This window comes from Pelophylax lessonae, assembly GCF_965119305.1.
Source record: "Pelophylax lessonae genome assembly, chromosome: 7".
Classification (NCBI taxonomy): domain Eukaryota; kingdom Metazoa; phylum Chordata; class Amphibia; order Anura; family Ranidae; genus Pelophylax; species Pelophylax lessonae.
The window spans coordinates 237,304,370-237,329,882 of NC_138774.1; the positions used below are offsets into that span (position 1 = coordinate 237,304,370).

General features: G+C 45.9%; 1 protein-coding gene across 4 annotated transcripts in view; it reads left to right on the forward strand.

Annotated features, from left to right (window-relative positions):
• The window catches only part of WHRN (whirlin), a 383,412-nt gene that overhangs the window by 331,440 nt on the left and 26,459 nt on the right, over positions 1-25,513 (forward strand). For all 4 annotated transcript variants that reach the window (XM_082264620.1, XM_082264619.1, XM_082264622.1 and 1 more), the window contains one exon: positions 4,783-4,946. In XM_082264620.1, the coding sequence (XP_082120746.1) occupies positions 4,783-4,946 (164 nt within the window). The remainder of the gene's footprint in view (positions 1-4,782; positions 4,947-25,513) is intronic.

A 25,513-nucleotide genomic window follows, 5' to 3' on the forward strand; every position in this document is an offset into this window, starting at 1 on the left:
TCTAAATGGCACGCTACCCTGCGCACATATGACAGCACTCTCCCCTGCCCTCATGTGACAGCGCTAGGAAAAAAAAAATGATATTATAGCGTATTAAAATATATTTATATTTTTTTTTTTCTCGAGGGGGGGACTGATTGGCTGCTCAAGTCATCTATTGTATAGTATTATTTTACATAATAAAGGTTACAATGGAATTTTGCTAAAGTTGTTGCAGATACTTATCAGGCAGATTAATACCAGAGTAAGGATTTCCAAGTTTAGGTTTTCATTATAAATAATTAGAAGCCTCAATGTAATCATACAACCTTGACAAAGCACAGCTTGTAAAATGCATTATTAGTGAACAGCGCCCTCTTTTGGTTATACTGGATAGCATAGCATAGCTGTGGCAGAAGTCAGATATACACTGCTCAAAAAAATGAAAGGAACACTTTGAAAACACATCAGATTTCATTAGGGAAAAAGATAATGCTGGATATCTATACGGATATGGACTGGGTAATGTGTTAGGAACTAAAGGATGCCACATTGTTTGATGGAAATGAAAATTATCAACCTACAGAGGGCTGAATTCAAAAATCAGAGTGAAAAAATTATGCAGCAGGCTCGTCCACTATGCTGAAATTTCATTGCAGCAACTCAAAATGATACTCAGTACTTTGTATGACCCCCCCTTGCTTATATGTATGCCTGACAACGTCGGGGCATGCTCCTAATGAGACGATGGATGGTGTCCTGGGGTATTTCCTCCCAGATCTGGACCAGGGTATCACTGAGCTCCTGAACAGGCTGAGGTGCAACCTGGCGGCATCAGATGGACAGAAACATAATGTCCCAGAGGTGTTCTATTGGATTTAGTTCAGGCGAGTGTGGAGGCCATTCAATGTTATCAATTCCTTCATCCTTCAGAAACCGACTGCATACTCTCATCACATGAGGCCGGGCATTGTCATACATCAGGAGGAACCTGGGACCCCCTGCACCAGTATAGAGTCTGACAATGGGTCCAAGGATTTAATCTCGATACCTAATGGCATTCAGTGTGCCAGTTCCCATATCCTTTACTCTAAGAGCCAGTTCACACCACATGCAGTCCAGTGCGTTTTTTTTCTGCATCAAAAACGCATGGAAAGTAGGTTATATGGCTTCCTATGGCATAGTTCACACCAGTGTGGCCAGTTCCAGTGCGTTCCAGTTCCAGAAAAAAAAGAGAACATGCTGCATTTTTCCTGCACTGGACTGTACTGGAATGCAGTAAAACACATCAAAAACACACCAGAATGCAATGAAACGCATCAAAAATGCACTGGACCCCAGTACAGTAAAAAAAATAAAATAAAAATAAAAAACAGGAAAAAAGAAAAAAAAAAGCATCTGGAATACATCAAAAATGCACTGGAACGCACCAAAAATGCTTTAAAAATGCACCTGAAAGTGCGTTTTTGTGTTGTGAACCAGCCCTAAATCATACTGTCATTGGAAGTCATTTTGGCAGTTATCAGTTATGCTGCTTCAAGGAAACCGGTCAGTTTCTTAATAAAAAAATTATTAAAAAATTAAAAGGCCAGTTCCCTGCAATAGAAGAGCTGTCATACTCATCTCTCCAGCGGCCCATGTCTCCTACCACCACCACCACCACGTCACATTAAAACAGACCTTCACTCCCCTAATGCATTTGTATCATCTAAATTCTCACCCCTCTACAATCATTACAGCCAATTATTTTTTGTGAACTTTCTTCCTTTTTTTTTTTTTTTTGGTCCAACCAGCCCCCTCCCCCTCCGTTCTTGCCTAAGCAAGAATGACGTGTACTCTGCTCCAGCAGTCTCCTGGATTATCCACCTCAGATATCTCAGGAGGCTTCAGCTTATAGAGAGAGCAGCAGGAATAGGGCAGACCTGGCAGCGTGGCATCAGGGACCTGGAAGAGACAGCCAGTTCCCGATGACGTCACAGAAAGAGATGGAGGCATGGGACCTGGTGTACAATATGCAGATCACAGCAGGACAATGCAGGATTCAATGGGTGGGTGAGTATGAATTACAGATAAAAGGAAAGAACATACTGAAAAGAAAAGAAAAAAAAAAAAAAAAAGAGTATGTTGGGGGGGCTCCAAGGCAGTTAAGCCTGGGTGATCATGTACATTTACATTGCAGGGATTTTAACAAACGACGTTGCAAATTCTTACATTTTTTCTGTTCTGAAGAAATTGCTGTCTGTTTCACTATGTCTTTTCCAGACTGACTCCTGAATGGGAGGGTCAGCTTGCATTCCTTAGAAGTAGGTAACCCTATGGAAGTAGTTAAAGTAGTTGTAACCCTAACCTCTGGTCCCTTTAAGGCACAAGATATAGCACAGTGCTTTTGCCATGTCAATTGTCCCTTTCTATGTTTTACAATACCTGGTTGATCCTGCCTGTTCCTGTCTTCCCCTGTATGTACTGACCACGCTTATCATGGCTGCTGATCCCTGATAGCGTGGTCAGTTTACGTGCCTCCGTCATCCTACTGTGTACTCAGCATCTCTGCATCGCCCCCTTACTCTTTCCCTGTCATTTCTGTAATCTGTGTGCACTGTGGAGCTGATCTCCTCCCCACCCTCCCCTCTCCTCCTGCCTTGATTATTCTGTTGCAGCTGCTCCTCCAATTTGGTAAAGTGTAAAGTAACATCTATTATATACTTTTATCCTTTCTGTTTCAGGAACTTTTTAAGTACAGTGTGTGTATTTAAAAAAAAAAAAAGGAATTTTAAAGCTTAGTACCTTCTTTACCCAGGGCTGCTGTGTGGTCACATGTCCTTCCTCTGCTAACTTACATATGTCAGAGGGGAATCTCAGCCCCTCCCACTGTACTCCTTAGATCGAGAAGGAGAGCAGAGGAAGGACATGTGACCACACAGCAGAGCTGCGCAAAGAAGGTATTTAGCTTTATAATAAAAAAACCAAAACACACACACTGTATTTATTATTATGTTCCTAAAACCGAGAGGGTTAGAATATAATAGATGTGACTTTACAGCCACTTTAACCCTTAGCCCCTGTTCATACCGGTGCATCTTGTAATGGGATTCAACAGGTCCAAATCGAATGACAAGTCGTCCCTTTTGTTGGCTATTGAACTGTTCAAATCGGTGCAATGCTGACTTTGCGGTGCCACGATTTGAAAAAGTAGTTCCTGCACTACTTTTGCCGATTTCAGGTACGACTTGCATAAACATCTATGCATGAAGTCGCACAGATGTCAGCCAACATGCCGCTAACATGCCGCTCTGATATCGTGCGATTTCACTTGAATTTTCAACGCTGCATTCAATGTGAACGAGGGCTTAGGGCCATCTAACAAAGGCAGCCTGACCAACTACCTAAATCCTAACAAGGCAGCCGAAGGGCGTAGTACACATGCGTGGCAAATTTAACTTGGCTTGCAGAGTCTGACAGGTGTGCAACCACTTAGCTTGAAGTTGTGGCATTTTAATACAAAGTCCCCCCTGGGAATTTTTTTTAAATTAAATAAAAAAACATGCATTCAGGAGGTGTCAGGATTGCCTCCTGAATGCCTTGTAGCCGCCAATTGTACCCCTCACTGAAAATCGATCCACCGCTGGTAAGCACTGCAACCCCTGTGAAAGCCCTTAGGCTCTGTTCACATACTGGCATATTGGATCGCAGGCAGAATTGCAGCCAAAAAAAAGTACAAAAATGTATTTTGGGTGACAGGCGTCCTGTGATTCTGTTTGCGCAATTTTACTGTGATTTGTCGAATGACAAACGCAGCAAAATCGCGCCGCATCTGGGGTGCCATTGCAAGTCACAGGAATCGCATGAGCCTTCAGAGATTTGCAATGATGCGGGATCATGGGCAGAATCATAGTGATTCTGCCTGTGATCCAATATGGCCGTATGTGAACTGAGCCTTAGGGTCCTTTCACCCGGGCTTTCCGCCTGGCGGACTCTGTGCTGCTCAGCGGGGATCGATTCGCCGATCCCCACTAAGCAGGCGGATGACAGGTCTGTTTCCGCTTACTTTGCAGAGACAGACATGTCAGATCCCCGCTCTCCTCTATGGGAGATCGGATGATAACGGACCGCCTGTCAGTTTTCATTCGATTCAATCTGATCCGATCCTCCAGACGGATGGAAAATAGGGTTTCCATGCATCTGGATTTCACAGACAGGATCGGATCGGAGCGGGTGTTAGCGGAGATGTCACTGCTGACATCCCCTGCTCCAAAGGGGAGCATGGAGCATCCGACCAGGTCTGCCTTAAAAACTGACAGGCAGACCTGATCAGAAAGCCTGTGTGAAAGGGCCCTTAGGAAGTATCTTACCAAAAATGAAATTCCTATTGCAGGGGATGCCTAAAATCTTCCTTGTATCTTAGTACAGACACCTCAGAAAATCATCAGGCCAATAACATAAAGGAAATTACATTTCTTGGGGTGTTCCATACATCAAGAATGCCTCCAGTTTGCCATATTATATTTAACTTTTTAAGCATTTTTAAAATTTACAGCGGCTGCAAATTGAAATGGAAATGTAACATTTAATAAAAAATAAAAAATGGCTTGTGTATTAATCTTATATGCTAAATTCATTGTTTTACAAAAGTGGAGTTCTACTTTAAGGACAAATACTATTGATTAGCTTGTACAAAACATTGTATTTCATTATTGATGAAGGAATGTTGTGAAATGGAATGTCAAAAAACTTAGTAGGTCATACCTGTGATGCTCTTCTGTACAGATGCCCTTTAATGATACGACATGTTCTTGATCTCTGCAGCCGTCTTGCCCGTCTCCCCCCCGGCCTCTCTCTCCCAGCTCTCTGACAGCGGGCAGACTCTGAGCGTGGACAGCGGAGTGGACGCAGGAGAAGTTGGTGGAGGCAGCAAAGACAGCAGTCCTCAGCCACAGAAATCTAAAGGAGCGGAGAACATGACAAAACCAGTAAGGGGAAGTTCATGGTTGACATTTACTTGGGAATGTTCACAGACATACATGGGGCCAACCCTTCCCTCCACAGCAAACAGAACAATTCCGTCTAGCAAAAACCAAGGCTCTCCAAACTATGGCCCTCCACCTGTTGCGGAACTACACGTCCCATGAGACATTGCAAAACTGACATTCACAGACATGACTAGGCATGATGGGAACTGTACAACTGGAGGGCCATAGTTTGGCGACCCCTGGCATAAACACTACATAGGCCTATGATCCAGAGGTATGGACCGGCGTTTTAGGCCTCATGGCATGCTTCCAGCACAGAGACCCGGGGTCTCACCAAGAGCCCCGAGCACCGTTCTGATGATCAGGACCCGGAACTCCCAATTCTCGGCCACCTGATGGCTGTGATAGCCTCTGATTGGCTATCCTAGTGATCAGTCACTGTGAAGCTCACCCCCGTGTTTTCTCTCTCTAGGGATGGAGGAGAGAGATACATTGTATTACTCTCTCCTTGCAAAAAAAAAAAAAAAGTGTATGTAAGCGCCCATTCACACTGGCGCGACTGCAACGCTCCGGCGTTTATTTGTGTGGTGTGGATTTGCAGCTGCGGAAGTTACACTCAGTAGTCATGTAGAGATGTGTTGAACTACCATATCCAACTCTCAAGACTCATCATTGTGCATCAGCCTGTCTCAGCAAGCACATACACAAACACAGACACTCATTAAAGATGTTTCTGGAGTGATATGTTTATATGTGAAAGTATAGAGGTGATACTGAGGGGACAGGCGTGGATAGTGATAGCAATGGTAAGAGGTCACAGATGGTGATAGTAAGCACTTAGGATAGCAATCATGTACAGGTAACAGGTGGTAGTGAAGAGCAGATGAAGTGTACAGGAGATGCTAGGCTAGTGCAGTGACAAGATGGTAATAGGCTCAAGAGCTTGCAATCTAAGTAGCGGTGCAGATGTTAGATGTAACAGTATAGTTCTTAGAGTAGCAATAGTCTTTAGTAAGCAGAGTAGTAGTGAAAGTAGATTAGGAAGGTATTCCCCTGTGGGGTAATTATCACTGGTAGGTTTGTAAGGAGAGGGTTCCGGCGGTGAGGTAATGATCTTGTAGCGAGATACAAGATGTTGTAGCAAGTCTTCGGTCAATCCAGGTATTAGGGAATAGCTGGAGGATTCGGCAGCGTTAGGTAATTCTGTAGCAAGCGGTTTGCACGAACACATGTGAGTGAATGCCGGCGGTTGAAATAGCCGCTCAGAGCGGCACTCACTGATGAGGTCATGGAATTTAAAGGGACAGGTACTAGATGCGTTCCACCTATCTATATGGTGGAACGTAATGTACAAATAATAGGCTGGAAGGGTACCGCAGGTACCAGGATCTTACAGTACCCCCCCCTAAGGCCGGCTCCGGAAGGCCTATAACACTGGTCTCTCCGGGTATTTGGAGTGGAACCTTCGTATAAGCCTGGGTGCGTGGACGTCAGAAGCATCCAACCAGGTGTCATCTTGGGGACCATAATTTTTCCATCTTATGAAATATTGGAGCTTTCCTCTGTGGATACGAGAATCCAAAATTTCTTTAATCTCAAATTCTTCTCCACCTTCAACTTGTATTGGAGGTGGAGGCGCGATGGTAGGTCTAATCCCTTGGTTGGGTGTATGTGGCTTCAATAGAGATACATGGAACGTGGGGTGTATTTTAAGATCTGCCGGTAAAGTGAGTCGAACTGCAGATTCCCCAATGAGCTTCTCAATTGGGAAAGGTCCCAGGAATAGAGGTCCAAGCTTTTTACTAGGAATTTTCAACCTCAAGTTCCTCGTAGATAGCCAAACAAGATTCCCAATAGCATATTGAGGTGAAGGTCTTCTGCGGAGGTCATAGTACCTCTTTTGTTGGCTATGAGCATGTGAGATGGTGGTGTTAAGTAAGCCCAAAGAGTCTTTTATTTGGGTGAGATAGTCAGAGGCTACTGGGTTACTTGATGGTAGGATGCGTGGTGGAAGAATTGTGGGATGGAACCCATAGTTCAGGTAGAACGGACTTTGCTTAGTAGTACTGTGGGTTGCATTGTTATAAGCAAATTCTGCTAGAGGGAGGAGGTCCACCCAATCATCCTGTAGGTATGAGGTGTAGCAACGCAAATATTGTTCAATACACTGGTTGACTCTTTCAGTTTGTCCGTTGGTCTGCGGGTGATAGGGGGAAGTAAGTTTTCGCTCAATGCGCAGTATGTGACATAGAGCTTGCCAAAACTTAGAGATGAACTGCGAGCCCCGGTCAGATAAAAGAGTCTTTGGAATTCCATGTAGTTTCAACACATATTTTACTAGCAATTCCGCTGTTTCCTTAGATGAAGGTAGTCTGCGAATGGGAATGAAATGTGCCATTTTTGTCAGATGGTCCACTGACACTAGGATGGTAGTGAATCCCTTGGACGGTGGTAATTCCACTATGCAGTCTAAAGAAACAACTTCCCATGGAACTTTGGGTATTGGTAGACTGCAAAGTAAACCAGAAGGTTTTGTAGTGTCAATTTTGGACCTTGCACAGATGTCACATGAAGAAATGAATTTTTGTACAGACGTCTTCATCCCAGGCCACCAAAATTGCCTAGTGAGCAAATTAAATGTCTTAGTCATACCCATATGTCCTGCCATAGGTACGTCATGGGATAACTCCAAGATTTTGGTACGCATACCGGGAGGTATGTAGAGTTTGTCGTTAAAGTAGCGCAAGCCTTCTGCATCAGTACTTAGTTGAGGTGGTGGTGAATCCAGTCTTAGACTGTGCAGAATCTCTTCCTTTAAGGGAGGAACAACACCAATAATACGGTCATGGGGTATTATAGGTAATGAAGGAATTTCGGCACAGTTATCTTCGGTTAACCGTGATAACGCATCTGCCTTCTTATTTTTGTCTGCAGGTGTATAGGTCACTAAGAAATTGAATCTTAGGAAGAATAGCAACCAACGTACCTGTCGGTGGGAAAGGGTCTTGTTGGTCTGGAGATATTGGAGGTTTTTATGGTCTGTATATATGAGTATTGGCAACCGGGTGCCCTCAAGTAGATGTCGCCAATTCTCCAGTGCCAACTTCATGGCAAGTAACTCTTTTTCACCCACTGGGTAGTTCACCTCTGGGTTACTTAGTGATTTAGAGAAGAAGGCAACTGGATGAAGTGGTGAAGTATTCGTAGGTCGTTGGGAAAGAACTGCTCCTACAGCCATATTTGACGCATCTACCTCCAGGATGTATTGGAGGGATGGGTCTGGATGGCGTAGTTTGGGAGCGGTAATGAAGCTTGATTTCAACAAGCTGAACGCTTTATTTGCTTCTTCAGACCATTTAAATGTTTGCTTAACACTTGTAAGTTGTGTGAGTGGTCTCACAATAGACGAGAAGTTCTTGATGAACTTCCTATAGAAGTTTGAGAATCCAAGAAATCGTTGTAAGGCCTTACGAGTTGTTGGTACAGGCCAATCCAGAATATCTTGCTCATATCCATCTTGATGCTGTTCTTGGATATGATGTATCCTAAGAATAACACCTCTTCCTTATGGAATAGGCATTTCTTCAGTTTTACGTACAAGTTGTGTGCGAGCAATCTGGACAACACAAGTCTTACATGTCTTTTATGTTCAGACAAGGATTGAGAGTAAATGAGTATATCGTCCAGATATACTACGACACAGACATCGAGTAGATCTCGGAAGATGTCGTTTATGAACCGCAGAAAAGCTGCGGGAGCATTACACAACCCAAACGGCATCACTAGATATTCGAATAGTCCGTATCTAGTTCTGAATGCCGTCTTCCACTCATCCCCACTACGGATGCGGATGAGATTGTAAGCCCCTTTAAGGTCTAACTTTGAGAAGTAAGTGGCTCCACGCACTTGTTCAATCAGTTCCGGGATGAGAGGTAAGGGATAGCGATCCTTTATCGTAATAATATTTAATTGCCTATAGTCAAGAATAGGCCGAAGGCTTAAATCCTTATTGCGGACAAAGAAAAGTCCTGCAGCTGTAGAGGAAGTAGAGGGTCTAATGAAACCTTTCGCTAAATTCTCATCCAAGTATTCCTTGAGATGAGAAAGTTCATCCTGAGAAAGAGGATAAACATGACCGAAAGGTAGCTTACTATTAGGGAGTAGGTCAATAGAACAATCGTAGTCCCTATGGGGAGGCAACACTTGAGCATTTTTCTCAAGGAAGACTTCTGATAAATCCTGATAGCATGGTGGTGGTGTAATTTCCTCTGACACCATGGACAGGATTTTCTTTTGAGATTGGAGGTTACACGTGGTCTCGCAATAGTGAGAAGGGAAGGTTAGGGACCGTGTCTTCCAATCAATAGTTGGTTGATGTATATGTAACCAGGGAAGTCCCAAAATAATGGGAAAATGTGGTGAGGATAACACATCAAACGTGGTGGTCTCAACATGAGACTCGTTAGCAGTAGCAAGGAGTGCTTGTGTCTGAGTGGTAATTGGACCAGAAGATAACGGAATACCATTAATCAAACTAACAGAGACAGGTTTGGGTTTTGAAATAATAGGTATTTTATTTAAAGCAACAAAACTAGTGTCAATGTAGTTCCCACAAGATCCTGTGTCGATCATGGCCTTGGTGGTGATCCTAATTTGGTCCCACTGTAGGATCAAACGAATAAAGAGATAGGGATTAGTAAAAGAAGTCGTTAATCCCCCCAGCAAGACCTGTGAACACTCACCCTTTTTCTTGTGGACAAGGGGACAAACGCTTATCAAATGTTCGGCGGAGGCGCAGTACATACAGAGATTTTCTGTTCTTCTCCTGGCCTTTTCATTAGACGATATTGGTGGGCGGATGGTTCCTACCTCCATAGGAGTAGGATCGAAGGACGACTCCAGAGAAGGGTTGGGTAATGGGATTCCCATTTTCTCAGCCTTCCTCTCTCGCAATCGTCTGTCTATTTTGATACTAAGTTGTATCAAGGCATCCAAGGTGCCAGGTAATTCCGCTCGGGCGAGCTCGTCTTTTATGGCTTCAAATAACCCAAGCCTGAACTGGGTTCGCAGAGATGCATCATTCCACCCTGAATCAAGGGTCCATCTCTTGAACTCTGCTACGAAATCTTCAACAGGTCTCCTTCCTTGTTTTAAAGCCCTCAATTGGCTGTCAGCAGTACTCTGCCTATTAGAGTCTTCATATAGGCTAAAGAGCTCTGCTAAAAACGTAGGATAGGAGTTGAGAAGAGGGTCATTTTTCTCAATAAGAGAGTCTGCCCAAGCCCGTGGATCACCTGACATATATGATATAGTGGTGCAGACTTTTAATTGGTCTGTAGTGTAAGTACGAGGTTTTAGATTAAAAAGCAATTGACATGCGTTTTTAAATTCACGGAATTTTTTCCGATCACCCGTAAACACTTGTGGAGGGTTCATTTTGGGCTCACGGGGTTGGGCAGCAGTGAGCTGTGAAACACGGGCTATCTGCTGTCTCAAGGTCTGGTTTTCATTTTTCACTTCAGTAAGTGAAAGAATTAATGAATCTACCTTTTGTGATAGTTGTATCACATGTGTAGCTATTTCCGCTGAATCCATTTTTCGGGTTCGTGCAATCTGTAACGCTCCGGCGTTTATTTGTGTGGTGTGGATTTGCAGCTGCGGAAGTTACACTCAGTAGTCATGTAGAGATGTGTTGAACTACCATATCCAACTCTCAAGACTCATCATTGTGCATCAGCCTGCCTCAGCAAGCACATACACAAACACAGACACTCATTAAAAATGTTCCTGGAGTGATATGTTTTTATGTGAAAGTATAGAGGTGATACTGAGGGGACAGGCATGGATAGTGATAGCAATGGTAAGAGGTCACAGATGGTGATAGTAAGCACTTAGGATAGCAATCATGTACAGGTAACAGGTGGTAGTGAAGAGCAGATGAAGTGTACAGGAGATGCTAGGCTAGTGCAGTGACAAGATGGTAATAGGCTCAAGAGCTTGCAATCTAAGTAGCGGTGCAGATGTTAGATGTAACAGTATAGTTCTTAGAGTAGCAATAGTCTTTAGTAAGCAGAGTAGTAGTGAAAGTAGATTAGGAAGGTATTCCCCTGTGGGGTACTTATCACTGGTAGGTTTGTAAGGAGAGGGTTCCGGCGGTGAGGTAATGATCTTGTAGCGAGATACAAGATGTTGTAGCCTTCGGTCAATCCAGGTATTAGGGAATAGCTGGAGGATTCGGCAGCGTTAGGTAATGCTGTAGCAAGCGGTTTGCACGAACACATGTGAGTGAATGCCGGCGGTTGAAATAGCCGCTCAGAGCGGCACTCACTGATGAGGTCATAGAATTTAAAGGGACAGGTACTAGATGCGTTCCACCTATCTATATGGTGGAACGTAATGTACAAATAATAGGCTGGAAGGGTACCGCAGGTACCAGGATCTTACAGCGACACGACTTTGTGGGGCGACCTGTGAAGTCGCGGTGCACGCTGTGCACCGCGACCTCGGCGCGACTTGCACGGACTTCATATAATTGAAGTCAATGCAAGTCGCCTCCAGGTCGCCCCAAAGTAGTACAGGACGCTTTTTCTAAGTCGGAGCGACTTGTGACGCTCCTATTAGAACGGGTCCTGTACTATTCAATGGCGAGTGTCTGACCGCGACTTGTCAGGCGACCAAGTCGCCTGACAAGTCGCGCTAGTGTGAATGGACCCTAAAAATAAAAAAATAAATACATAAAAAATAATAATAAAACATTTAAATAAAAAAAAATCCCTAGATCAAGGTTTGATTTAGGACAGTGCCAGGGTCAGTGTTTGGGGCAAGGTCAGTATTTATTTTTAATTAGTATCAGTGTTAGTAAGTGTCGGTGTGTTTTAGGTAGTATAAAAAAAAAAAGGGGAAAGGAATGAAGGGTGCTGTGGATAACAGGACTTGGATAATGTCCGCAGTGTGGGATGGATTCAGAACAGGCAAGCAGGTGTCTCAGAAAAAAAAAAAAAGAAAACTGCGCAAAAAAAAAATATTGTTTTTGGGCTGTACTACGGGTTCAAACAACAACTAACATACACATATGTGGTATTGCTGCGATCGTCAGGAGCAGGAGAATTTATTTTGGGTTGTTCTTTGGTGGAAGGTTTTGGTTGTAGCAAGAAATATACAGTATCTCACAAAGAAATGACACTGCTACAATGTAAAGTAGTGAGTGTACAGCTTGTATAACAGTGTACATTTGCTGTCCCCTCAAAACAACTCAACACACAGCCATTAATGTCTTAACCGCTGGCAACAAAAGTGAGTACACACCTAAGTGACAATGTCCAAATTGAGCTCAAAGTGTCAATATTTTGTGTGGCCACCATTATTTTCTGGCACTGCCTTAACCCTCTTAAGCATGGAGCTCAACAGAGCTTCACAGGTTGCCATTAGAGTCCTTTTCCACTCCTCCATGACGACATCACAGAGCTGGTGAATGTTAGAGACTTTGCGCTCCTCCACCTTCAGTTTGAGGATGCCCCACAGATGCTCAATAGGGTTTAGGTCTGGAGACATACTTGGCCAGTCCATCACCTTTATTCTCAGCATCCTTAGCAAGGTCATCTTGGAGGTGTGTTTGGGGTTGTTATGTTGGAATACTGCCTTGCGGTCCAGTTTTCAAAGGGCAGGGATCATGCTCTGCTTCAGTATGTCACAGTGTTGGCATTTATGGTTCCCTCAACGAACTGTAGCTCCCCAGTGCCAGCAACATTCATGCAGCCCCAGACCATGACACTCCAACCACCATGCTTGACACCCTTGTCTTAGTACTCCTCACCTGGTTGCCACCACACACGCTTGACACCATCTGAATCAAATACGTTTATCTTGGTCTCATCAGACCACAGGACATGGTTCCAGTAATCCAAGTCCTTAGTCTGCTTGTCTTCAGCAAACTGTTTGTGGGCTTTCTTGTGCATCATCTTTAGAAGAGGCTTCCTTCTGGGACAACAGCCATGCAGACCAATTTGATGCAGAGTGCGGCGTATGGTCTGAGCACTGACAGGCTGACCCCCCACCCCTTCAACCTCTGCAGCAAAGCTGGCAGCACTCATACGTCTATCTCCCAAAGACAACCTCTGCATATGATGCTGAGCACGTGCCCTCAACATCTTTGATCGAGTGGATCCTGTCCTTTTAAACCGCTGTATGGTCTTGGCCACCATGCTACAGCTCAGTTTCAGGGTCTTGGCAATCTTCCTATAGCCTAGGCTATCTTTATGTAGAGCAACATTTCTTTTTTTAGATCCTCAGAGAGTGCTTTGCCATGAGGTGCCATGTTGAACTTCCAGTGACCAGTATGAGAGAGTGAGAGCGATAACACCAAGTTTAACACACACGTGAGACCTTGTAACACTAATGAGTCACATGACACGCAGAGGAAAAATGGCTAATTGGGCCCAATTTGGACATTTTCCCTTAGTGGTATACTCACTTTTGTTGCCAGCGGTTTAGACATTAATGGCTGTGTGTTGAGTTATTTTGAGGGGGCCGCAAATTGACACTGTTATACAAGCTGTACACTCACTACTTTACATTGTAGCAAAGTGTCATTTCTTCAGTGTTGTCACATGAAAAGAAATAATAAAATATTTACAAAAATGTGAGGGGTGTACTAATTTTTGTGAGATACTGTACATAGTTACACAGTTGGTAAGGTTAAAAAAAGACACCAGTCCACCCAGTTAAACCTGTGGTGTGTAAGTATGCTTGTGTTTAGATCAATAGTAAATCGTATATCCCTCTATGTTGTGAGCGTTAAGGAGCCTATCTAATCGTTTTTTTAAACTATCGACACTCCCTGCTGATACCATTGCTTGTGGAAGAGAATTCCACATCTTTTCTGCTCTGACTGTAAAGAACCCCCAATGCAGTTTAAGGTTAAACCGCTTCTGTTCCAATTTCAGTAAATGGCCCTGTGTCTTTTTAAACTCCCTTTTTCTGAAAAGTTTTTTCCCTATGCTAGGGTCACAGTACAATATTTGTACATCACTATCATATTCCCTCTCAAGCGTCTCTTCTCTAGAGAGAATTAGTTCAATGTTTGTAGTCTTTCCCCATAGCTGATATCCTCTAGTCCCTTTATTAGCTTTGTCGCCCTTCTCTGGATTCTCTCCAGTTTCAGTGCATCCTTCCTGAGGACCGATGCCCTGAACTGGACGGCATACTTGAGATGCGGCTGGACCAGAGTCTTCTAGAGTGGGAGAATTATCAGTTTATCTCTGGAGTTAATCCCCTTTTTAATGCATGCTAATATTCTGGTGCCTTTTCTTGCAGCAGCTTGGCATTGCATGTCATCTACTAGGACCCCCAGGTCCTTTTTCATCCTAGATTCTCCCCGAGGTTCTTCCCCTAGCGAGTAACTTGCATTCATATTTTTAGCACCCAAATGCATTACTTTACATTTTTTTAACAATAAACTTCATTTGTCAAGTAGTTGCCCAACCAATTATTTTATTTAGGTCTTCTTGTAAGATTTCCACATCATGTACAGAGGTTATTGCCCTGCTCAACATTGTATCATTCTCAAATATTGAGATGGAGTTATTTATCCCATCCTCTATATTGTTTATGAATAAATTAAACAGAATTGGTCCCAGGACAGATCCCTGGGGGACCCCACTTACCAAACCATATCATTCTGAGTACTCGCTATTTATCAATGCAGCTAAATTTAAAAAAAAGTTTTTTTTTGTTCGTTTTTTTTACTATTTTAGGCCAGTTTTTCTCTGATAATAACAAAAAAAGGAAATATCTGTCACCATATACCACCAAATGAAAGCCCAATTTGTCCTGAAAAAACAAGGTATAGTCCACCTGGATGCACAAATTAGTTGTGATGATATGTCCGGCTTTACTAACACATGTCAAAGTTGCAAAATCACATCAGAGACTCCTCCCGTCACATCAGAATCCCCCTTTAACATCGGAGGCCCCCCATCACAGAGGTCCCACATGTCAGAGCCCCCCTTCACAGCAGAGTCCCCCATTAAATCAGAGGTCCCCCATCCCATCAGAGGACCCGCCATCACATCAGATGATCCCCATCACATCAGAGATCCCCCTTCACATCAGAAGCCCGCTTTACATGAGAGCATCCACTGTCCCCAATACTGACCAAACTGGGTTCCGTGCTTGTGATAACCCAGGGCAACCCTGGTTGAGAAACACTGGGTTAGAGAGGAGTAGAAGGCAGGGATGTAAAAAAGTAGATTTGTCTGGAGTTAGATCTTATATTGACTTGGTCAGACCCTTGCTTTGGAGATCAATTTATACTTGGGCAAGACTTCATCCACCAAGGCAAGGAACATTTAAATACTGGGATGTTGAGGGTTTTTCCAATGCAACAAGATAGATTTAAGAGAATAAACACAAAAGCAATCTAATCAGGGTTTCTGTCTGCATAGCCGGGGGTAAGGGTTCAAGAATACCCCTTAGCATCACTTCCAGAAAATTGGAAGTAGTAATGTCCAGTTTAATATATTTGATTTCCAGCTTCGAGATTGTATAGAGCTGTTATTAGAACTAACATACATAGCTCATTCTCCTCTTTGTCTTGTAGCTTGGTAGCACGTTGTTATGGAAGCATGCGGCACATATTTCTCTCCCCTGATTAACTAATCTTACCCAAAATGAATAAGTAATCAGGCTTATTCTAGAATACAAAGAACAATAATGTGCGGTAAGCCCCGGTCACCAAATGCAGATTAGACGTAAATAGTCTAAAGCTGCCAATAGCTTTCACGCCTGCACGGTCTGGTTATCCTTGGGGAAGACTGTGTACAGAGCCAGATTTAGAAGTTTTTATCACTGGAAAATGAAAAAGAAGCAAAGAACAAGGGCTGTACCGGCTGCTTGCTGCCATTGTCTGCAGTTGGTTGACTGGCTGGCTAGCATGGGTCATGGTCTTGCCATTGACCTGAGACTGAAAGCAGAAGACTGTCATTTCATTTCTATAGATTTCCGGAACTACACAGATAACAGCAGAGCTTTGATTCTGAAATTGGTTGCTATGGCATCGTTGCTCTTTGCACTATGCCATTTAATGCTCACTCCTACTTGGTTTTTCCAACAAAGGTTGTCGTGACTCCAGATTCTGCTTGCAGTTACCGTCTGGCTATGTTATTCCTACATGAAAAAGGGCCATTTATGTGTAGATAGGAAAGAAATGTGTTTAGTGCAAAAAGAAAAGTAAACAGCTTATGTTTTCAAGGATATGTCATAGGGGTTCGACCATGGTTTCTCAGCCAGGTTTCCATAGAACCCAATGGATCCTCCAAAGGTTGTTAGGTATTGGTTGAGCAATGAGCAATTTCTGCCTCTCAGATAAGTTTCTACTGACACCATTGATCTTTTCAAGCTATCTGTAAGAGGGTCATTTTTGTCAATGGCCACATGTTTAACTCCTTCACACCGGGCCTAGTAAAAAAAAAAATTACGTCTGGGCACTGGGCAGGAGCCCTATTATCCTGGGTGGACGTCATAAGATGTCCTCCCAGGATCGTGCCAGGCTTCGGCGTGATCTGTCACCCGCTGTGTCAAACAAAGCAGATGACCAATCAGTGTACTGGCCCACTACCGATACCATGTGATTGCTGTGTTAAGAAGCATTCTTCCCACTGATCATCACACTAATGTATCATGAGTTGTAGATAGTGTTAGTTTTAACAGAGGTTCCCAAAGACCAGAAAGTAATTTCAAGGGTTCCTCTGTGTTGAAAAGGTTGAGAAAGGCATGGTGTTAGTGCAAGTCAAAACCTTGCGTTGCCGTTACTTGTAGGTACATTTTCTCTGTGGTGCAAGACAGATATAAAGTAGTAAAAAAAATACCTGTACGTTGTAGTGTACTGCGTTGTTAGTGTAAGTGGGTTTTTTCATGCTTTGGGACACATTGAAAGCTTAAATGAATGACATTAGCCAAAGCCCAGAGTATACAGCAAAGCTCAAAGTGGGAGAGAAAGAAGCAGCACAAGGAGCAATTCAGAAGCCGAGTAGAAGCATGCTGAGAGTAGAAAGCAGTGTGACAGAGACAAGAGTGCATCATTGTGCTGCTCCATCTTCACTGTTTAGTCATACGCTGGGGGCAGGTCCGTGACAGCATAGGTTTAGAAGAAATAAGTTGAATGATGCAGGCCGTCATTCAGCCTGGAAGACTGAGGACATTTATTGGTGGAAAAGAAGTACTGCACTGGACTAAAGGTGAGTATGGAAGCAAAAGTGGATTTCTCTTACGTCCTCCGACAGTCGCCGCCTCTCCATATTCGTCACTATGGGGTTATTGACCTTTGCTCCGTAGGAGTAGCTAGGCAACAGAATATGTCAATATTAAAGCTTTTAGCATATCCCACCCCCAGGGGGTGGTCCCCTCAGTCAATACCCTCCTGCTTCCTGTATCCATACCTCAGTTTCATTGTCTAGCTTTCAGGAGTTAGCTGGCTCTTTCTGTGCTGGGGCATTTTGTCTCAGCCTTTATCTTCTTTTTGATTTTATTTGAGTTTTTTCTCTCTCTTTACTTAGCTGTTACTTTTGTCATCATTAGTTAGTCTTCTGATGAAGAGGATCATGCGGGCTGGGTCTCGGGCTGGCCCCCCTGGTCGCAGGTTGTGGGCCAGTGGCTTCCCAGCCTGCCATCGAGCGTTCAGTCAGGTATTTTTCCTGGCATATGTGAACGACCCATCCCTGTTTCGCTGCAGGGATGCTGTGGTGAGGTGGCTACCTCACTGGACGCCATGCGGTTTCGCACCGCAGTTCTATTGCGTCCTGGCTGCGACTCTCCCTGTCCCATGTGCAGTGGCTTGATCGCTTGTGCGGGTTCCCCCACGCCATTCAGAAGGTAAGTGTACTCTGTGTGGGGACCTGTCTGTTTAGTGGGTGTCAGTCTGGGACTGTGTAACCCTGCATGTCTGTTCACACTATTGGGCTCCCTGTCTGGATGCTGCTGTGGGCTGCAAGGAGGGGGGCTGTTATGCACTGTTCTGTGTTACAACCTGTGTGAATCTCTGTGTGACATGCTGTATGTTGTAGGGCATGCTGTGGTACATGTTTTGTGCAACATGCGGCGGCCGCTGCTGCGGTCCGCCATTTTATTAATAGCTGCAGGCATGTGAGGATTTTTTTCTGTATGCTGGGAGCGGCGCTTTTGGCGCCAAGCGCCGCCATTTTGGCGGCGATCGCTCCTGCCTCATGTTAGCACTGCATTTACTTCCTCCCCCGGCGGCCATTTTTTTGTAGCCTTCCATAGGCTTTATAGGAGCAGCTTCTATTGCATCACTTCCTTTTCCCTGGGCGCACCGATCGATACAGCAGCAGCAGTGATTTCTCCAGGTTTTTTACTCTCTCTCTTCCTGTATTCCTTGCCTGAGTTTGTAATTTTCCCTGTGGGGGTCGGCTTGTGCTGGTGTGGGTGAGCGGTGGGCTGCGCTCGCCGCGCTTTTAAAGGGGCAGTTACCCTCTTTTTTTCTCCTACACACTTCTGGGGGCATGGATTCTCAGGAAAGCAAATTTCCTCCCACTTTGCTGGGAGGCCAAGGGGCTGCTGCTGTTCCCCCTGAGGGGGGCGATTTGGCCACCATTGTGGCTAACCTGGCTGCTCAGGTACAGATGCTTGTGGCTGCTCAATCCACTAAACGGCCCAGAGTTTCAATCTCCTCTGATTCAGAGGGCGATGGCGATGGGGCTGCTATGGCGGGGGTCCCCTTATCGGGGTCCCGTTCGTCCCTGGACTTTGCAGGGTCGGAAGGGGAGGCAGAGGTTGAAGGGGTTGATGATTCTCCCCCTGGCTCGTCTGAAGAGCTTGCAATCATGGATGACTTGGTTGCTTCTATCAAACAAACGCTGCATTTGCAGGATGAACCATGTCCTCCTGCCGTCCTGGCCTCTTATGGGACACAGCGGAGACGCAAAACATCGCAGGTTTTTCCTTGCACTGAGGTTTTCAGCGCGCTGTTAGTGAACAATGGCGCAATCTAAAAAAGCCTTTTGCTGTGCCCAGTAGGTTTAAGCTGCGTTATCCTTTCACGCCTGCCACTGACGAACGCTGGTGTGTACCACCTTCGGTGGATCACGCGGTGGAGGTTTTGAATAAATCCACTGCGATTCCAGCAGAGGATACCCCGGTGTTCCGGGACCCTATGGACAGGAGGCTGGAGTCTCTTGCCCGTCATACTTACTCGGTTACCGGTTCCATGCTAAAAGTTATTTTTGCTTCCCTTATGGCAGCTCAGGCTGTCGCGGATTGGGCGCAGGTGCTCAGGCGCGTCCTGGTGGCTGATTCTGCCCCGCCGACGACGTTGGCTATGGTGGATTAGATTCATCAGGGTGTCATGTATTTGTGTGATGCGGACTTAGATGTAATTCCTTTGGCTGCACGTGTGCACAGCGTGGCGGTGTTGACACGCCGTTTGATTTGGCTGAAATGCTGGTCTGTGGACCAATCTTCTCGCAAAACTTTATCCAATTTGCCGTATACGGGATCGCGCCTTTTTGGCGACTCCATGGATTCACTGATAAAGGGTATTTCTGGGGGTAAGAGCACTCTTTTGCCCCAGACTCACAAGTCTAAGTTTGTTCGTGGTAAGAAGACTACCTCGTTTAGACCCTCTCAGGGGTCCTTTCGTGCCTTTCAGTCGCACTATAAGGGCAAGCCCTTCAAAGGACAAGGCTCCCAGAAAAAGCCGTGGGCAGGTAAGCAGAAGTCTGGCCAGTCCGGATCCGCTGCCCATAACAATGCGGTCTGAAGGGACCCCCTCACCCAGTTCTGGGGTGGGGGGACGTTTGCTCGGTTTTCTTCGACCCTGGCTGGCCCGCGTTCGGGACAGGTGGGTTCAGGAGATCGTTCGGTCCGGGTACAAGATCGAGTTCCTATCTCGGCCGGCGAACCGTTTTTTTCCCTCAAACCTTCAGCTGTCTCCGGGGCGTTTGCGGGATCTGCACCTGGCGGTGCAGGACCTGCGGGCTCAGGGAGTGGTGGTCCCGGTGCCTCATCGGGACAGGTTTCGGGGGTTTTATTCAAATCTGTTCACTGTGCCCAGAAAGGAGGGCAAGGTACGTCCGATTCTGGACTTAAAAGCTCTGAACCGCTTTGTGCGGGTTCGCAAGTTCTGCATGGAATCCCTGCGCTCGGTGGTGGCTGCTCTAGTTCCGGGAGAATTCATGTCCTCCATCGACTTGAAGGATGCGTACCTACACATCCCCATTTTCGAGGGTCACCAGAGGTACCTTCGATTCGCCATTGCGGAGGATCATTACCAATTCGTGGCGTTACCCTTCGGTCTCGCTTCGGCTCCGCGGGTTTTCACCAAGGTGCTTGCACCGGTTCTGGCTTTACTGAGAGCCCAGGGTATCTCAATCCTGGGGTATCTGGACGACATTCTGGTTCGGTCTGCGACCAGTCAGGGTCTGGTGAAGGACCTGTCCGTCACGATGCAGACTCTGCAGGAGTTTGGTTGGACGATAAACTTCCCAAAATCGACGCTGTGCCCGTCGGTTCGTCTTCCCTATCTGGGAATGATCCTGGACTCTGTTCAGGCAAAAGTTTTCCTACCGGAAGACAAGCTCAGGACGCTTCAGGAAGAAGTCGGGTCCCTTCGGGACGATCCGGACGGGCATGAGGTGTTTAGGTTTGATGGTCTCGGCCTTCGAGGCGATTCCCTTTGCCCAGTTTCACACGCGGGGTCTCCAGGCGGAGATCCTGTCCAGGTGGGATGGGCGACCGCAATCTCTGGACCTTCGGATCTCGTTGGGTCCTCGTCCCAGAAGGGATCTTCTGTAGTGGCTACAGTCCCCGGCGGTGTCGGGGGGCAAGTCTTTTCGTCCGTTTTCATGGACGGTGATCACCACGGATGCCAGCCTGTCGGGCTGGGGTGGTGTTCTGGGCGTTCTGTCCGCCCAGGGAACTTGGTCGGAGGAGGAGTCCTCCCTTCCGATCAACATTCTGGAATTGCGGGCGATAAATCTCTGCCTTCGCCGTTGGACGGACGAGCTTCAGGGCTGTCCGGTTCGGGTGCAGACGGACAATGCCACAGCGGTGGCCTACATCAACCACCAAGGGGGCACCAGGAGTGCCTGAGCGGCTCGGGAAGTAGCCGGCATTCTGTCTTGGGCCGAGACGCACGTCCTGGCGATAACGGCAGTTCACATTCCGGGGGTGGAGTACTGGCAGGCGGATTATCTGAGCCGCCAGACTCTGGACCAGGGGGAATGGTCGCTCCACCCGGATGTCTTCCAGATGTTGTGCGCGAAGTGGGGTCTTCCGGATGTGGACCTGTTCGCATCTCGTCTGAACATGAAGGTGGGAAGGTTCGTGGCAAGGACGCGCGATCCTGGGGCAGACGCGTCAGTGGCTCCGTGGCATCAGTATGGACTAATGTATGCATTCCCACCAATTCAGTTGCTATCCCGGTTCCTTCGCAGGCTGTCCTCGGAACCAAAAACAGTGATTCTGGTGGCGCCGGACTGGCCCCGCCGGTCTTGGTACGCAGACCTCGTGAATCTGGCGGTCGACGCTCCGTGGCATCTGCCTCTTCGAGAAGACCTTCTGTCTCAAGGACCGATATTCCATCCTGCTTTACAGTCGCTGGCTTTGACGGCCTGGCTGTTGAAACCGAGGTCCTGAAGGATAGGGGTCTCTCCCCGGAGGTCATTCATACTTTGATCAATGCTAGAAAGGCCTCTTCGGGAAAGATATACTACCGTACTTGGAAGGCCTATTTTGCCTGGTGTGCGTCCAGGGGGTATTACCCTCGCTCATACTCGGTGTCTAGGGTGTTGTCTTTCCTTCAAGCAGGGGTGGACCAGCGTTTGGCGTTGGCCACGATTAAGGGTCAGATTTCTGCGCTGGCCGTTCTTTTTCAACGCCCTGTGGCGTCTAATTCTCTGGTTGGCACTTTTGTTCAAGGGGTGCGACACCTGGTCCCTCCTCGGAGGGATCCTTTGCCTCCGTGGGACTTGAACTTCGTTCTGTCCGTGTTACAACATGCTCCTTTTGAAAAGATCAGGGAGATCTCGTTACCTCTGTTGTCCAAGAAGGTCGCCTTTTTGGTGGCGATCATTTCGGCTCGCAGAGTATCGGAGCTGGCAGCTTTGTCCTGCAGGTCTCCATATCTGGTGCTCCACTTGGATAAGGTGGTCTTGCGACCTAATCCTTCTTTTCTTCCGAAAAGGATCTCAGAGTTTCACCTCAATGAGGACATTGTCTTGCCTTCGCTTTGCACGAAGCCTAAGCATCCGAAAGAGGTGGCCTTACATTCCTTGGATGTTGTTTGGGCGATCAGGGTTTACCTGTCGGCGACTGAGTCTTTTCGCAAGACGGATTCCCTCTTTGTCCTTCCTGAGGGGCCTCGGAAGGGCTTGGCGGCGTCGGCTTCTACCATCGCCAAATGGATCAGACAGACCATTGAACAGGCATATGCTTTGAAGGGAAAAGTTCCCCCTATGCCTGTGAAGGCGCACTCTACCAGATCTCTGAGTATGTCTTGGGCCTGTCATCATCGGGCTTCTGTGGCCCAGGTGTGTAAGGCGGCGACTTGGTCGTCCGTTCACACCTTCTCTAGGTTCTACAAAGTGGATGTTCAGGCATCGGCAGATGCTTCCTTTGGCCGCAAGGTTCTTAGTGCGGCGGTACCTTAGGGTCCCTTGTTTTTTGGGCCCTTGGCTGTTTGGGATGTGTTTTATCCCTAGGTTATTTGTTCTTCCTGGGTTGTTGCTCCTGTTGAGCAAAACTTTATTTTCATGTTGCCCAGTTGGTTCCCTTCCTTTGGTAAGGTTCCTTTCTCTGATGTGGGTCCTGCGTTGCCTTGGACGCGGCTGCGTTTCCCACCCCTCATTTTTTTGCACTGCTTTGGGACGTCCCCATAGTGACGAATATGGAGAGGCGGCGACTGTCGGAGGACGTAAGAGAAAACGGAATTTTTGTAAAATCTTACCTGTAAAATTCCTTTCTCTGAGTCCTCCGACAGTCGCCGCCCCCGCCCCTCTTTTGAAGTTTGTTTATGTACTCTACTGCTATTCTACTGAAACTGAGGTATGGATACAGGAAGCAGGAGGGTTTTGACTGAGGGGACCATGGGATGTGCTAAAAGCTTTAATATTGACATATTCTGTTGCCTAGCTACTCCTACGGAGCAAAGGTCAATAACCCCATAGTGACGAATATGGAGAGGCGGCGACTGTCGGAGGACTCAGAGAAAGGAATTTTACAGGTAAGATTTTACAAAAATTCCGTTTTTTTTTTTAGTATCTGATTTTATCTTTTAATGCCCTATTTTTTTTTTTCATTTTTGACTATAGGTACTTTTCTTGTTCTCCAGCATCTCCAGTACATGAAAAAACTGCTTAGGATTATAAAATGAAGCTGCTTTTCATTGGCATTCCTGTAGGCCTTATTCACCCTCTCCTTAGCCTGTCCCAGAAAATCCCAGGTAGGCTACCCCCATCTGTCCTGCAAGAGTGATCCCAGCACTGCAGGAACGAGGGCTCAGGCTTATTTAAATCACGTGCACTGACATGTACTGGATTCGAACAAGCATACGCCTTCATTCCTCCAGTGCTGGAAGAGTGCTTGCAACAGTCAGTCCATCCTGTTATCTATATAGCACAGAGGGGGATCCCCTACCTCTGACTTTTTGGGACAACCTGCCAAGAACATGCTTGCAATAGTTGGCCCGTCCTGTTATCTATATAGGACAGAGGGGGGGTCACCTTCCTGGGAGTTTTTGGGGCAACCTTGGGAGAGGTCATAAATGGTCTACAGGTATGCTTTTAAAAAGAACTTCATTTATCAAACCCAAACAGTGTTCTTTTGTTATAGGGACGCTGAAGTGCATGAGTAATTTTATTGTAAAGGTGAATTTTCCATTTAATACCATCCTTAATAAATAACCTAAAGCAGCCTTTCCCAACTTTTTTTTTCCTTAACATAGAATACATTTTAGGTCTCAGAGAAAGCTTGCAATTACTGTATCTATAGCTCATGGTACATTTTTGTGAACAGTAAGTCAGTTAAGACGTGCTAAAAAAGACGTGATAAAAAATTGGTTGTCAGTGAAATTCTTCCTTACATACAGTGGGTACGGAAAGTATTCAGACCCCCTTAAATTTTTCACTCTTTGTTATATTGCAGCCATTTGCTAAAATCATTTAAGTTCATTCTTCTTCCTCATGAATGTACACATAGCACCCCATACTGACAGAAAAACACAGAATTGTTGACATTGTTGCAGATTTATTAAAAAAGAAAAACTGAAATATCACATGGTCCTAAGTATTCAGACCCTTTTGCTCATATATTTAACTCAGGTGCTTTCCATTTCTTCTGATCATCCTTGAGATGGTTCTACACCTTCATTTGAGTCCAGCTGTGTTTTATTATACTGATTGGACTTGATTAGGAAAGCCACACACCTGTCTATATAAGACCTTCCAGATCACAATGCATGTCAGAGCAAATGAGAATCATGAGGTCAAAGGAACTGCCTGAAGAGCTCAGAGACAGAATTGTGGCAAGGCACAGATCTGGCCAAGGTTACAAAAAGATTTCTGCTGCACTTAAGGTTCCTAAGAGCACAGTGGCCTCCATAATCCTCAAATGGAAGACGTTTGGGATGACCAGAACCCTTCCTAGAGCTGGCCGTCCGGCCAAACTGAGCTATCGGGGAGAAGAGCCTTGGTGAGAGAGGTAAAGAAGAACCCAAAGATCACTGTGGCTGAGCTCCAGAGATGCAGTCAGGAGATGGGAGAAAGTTGTAGAAAGTCAACCATCACTGCAGCCCTCCACCAGTCGGGGCTTTATGGCAGAGTGGCCCGACGGAAGCCTCTCCTCAGTGTAAGGCACATGAAAGCCCGCACGGAGTTTGCTAAAAAACACCTGAAGGACTCCAAGATGATGAGAAATAAGATTCTCTGGTCTGATGAGACCAAAATAGAACGTTTTGGCCTTAATTCTAAGCGGTATGTGTGGAGAAAACCAGGCACTGCTCATCACCTGTCCAATACAGTCCCAAAAGTGAAGCATGGTGGTGGCAGCATCATGCTGTGGGGGTGTTTTTCAGCTGCAGGGACAGGACGACTGGTTGCAATTGAGGGAAAGATGAATGCGGCCAAGTACAGGGATATCCTGGACAAAAACCTTCTCCAGAGTGCTCTGGACCTCAGACTGGGCCGAAGGTTTACCTTCCAACAAGACAATGACCCTAAGCACACAGCTAAAATAACGAAAGAGTGGCTTCACAACAACTCCGTGACTGTTCTTGAATGGCCCAGCCAGAGCCCTGACTTAAACCCAATTTAGCATCTCTGGAGAGACCTAAAAATGGCTGTCCACCAACGTTTATCATCCAACCTGACAGAACTGGAGAGGATCTGCAAGGAGGAATGGCAGAGGATCCCCAAATCCAGGTGTGAAAGACTTGTTGCATCTTTCCCAAAAAGACTCCTGGCTGTATTAGATCAAAAGGGGGCTTCTACTAAATACTGAGCAAAGGGTCTGAATACTTAGGACCATGTGATATTTCAGTTTTTCTTTTTTAATAAATCTGC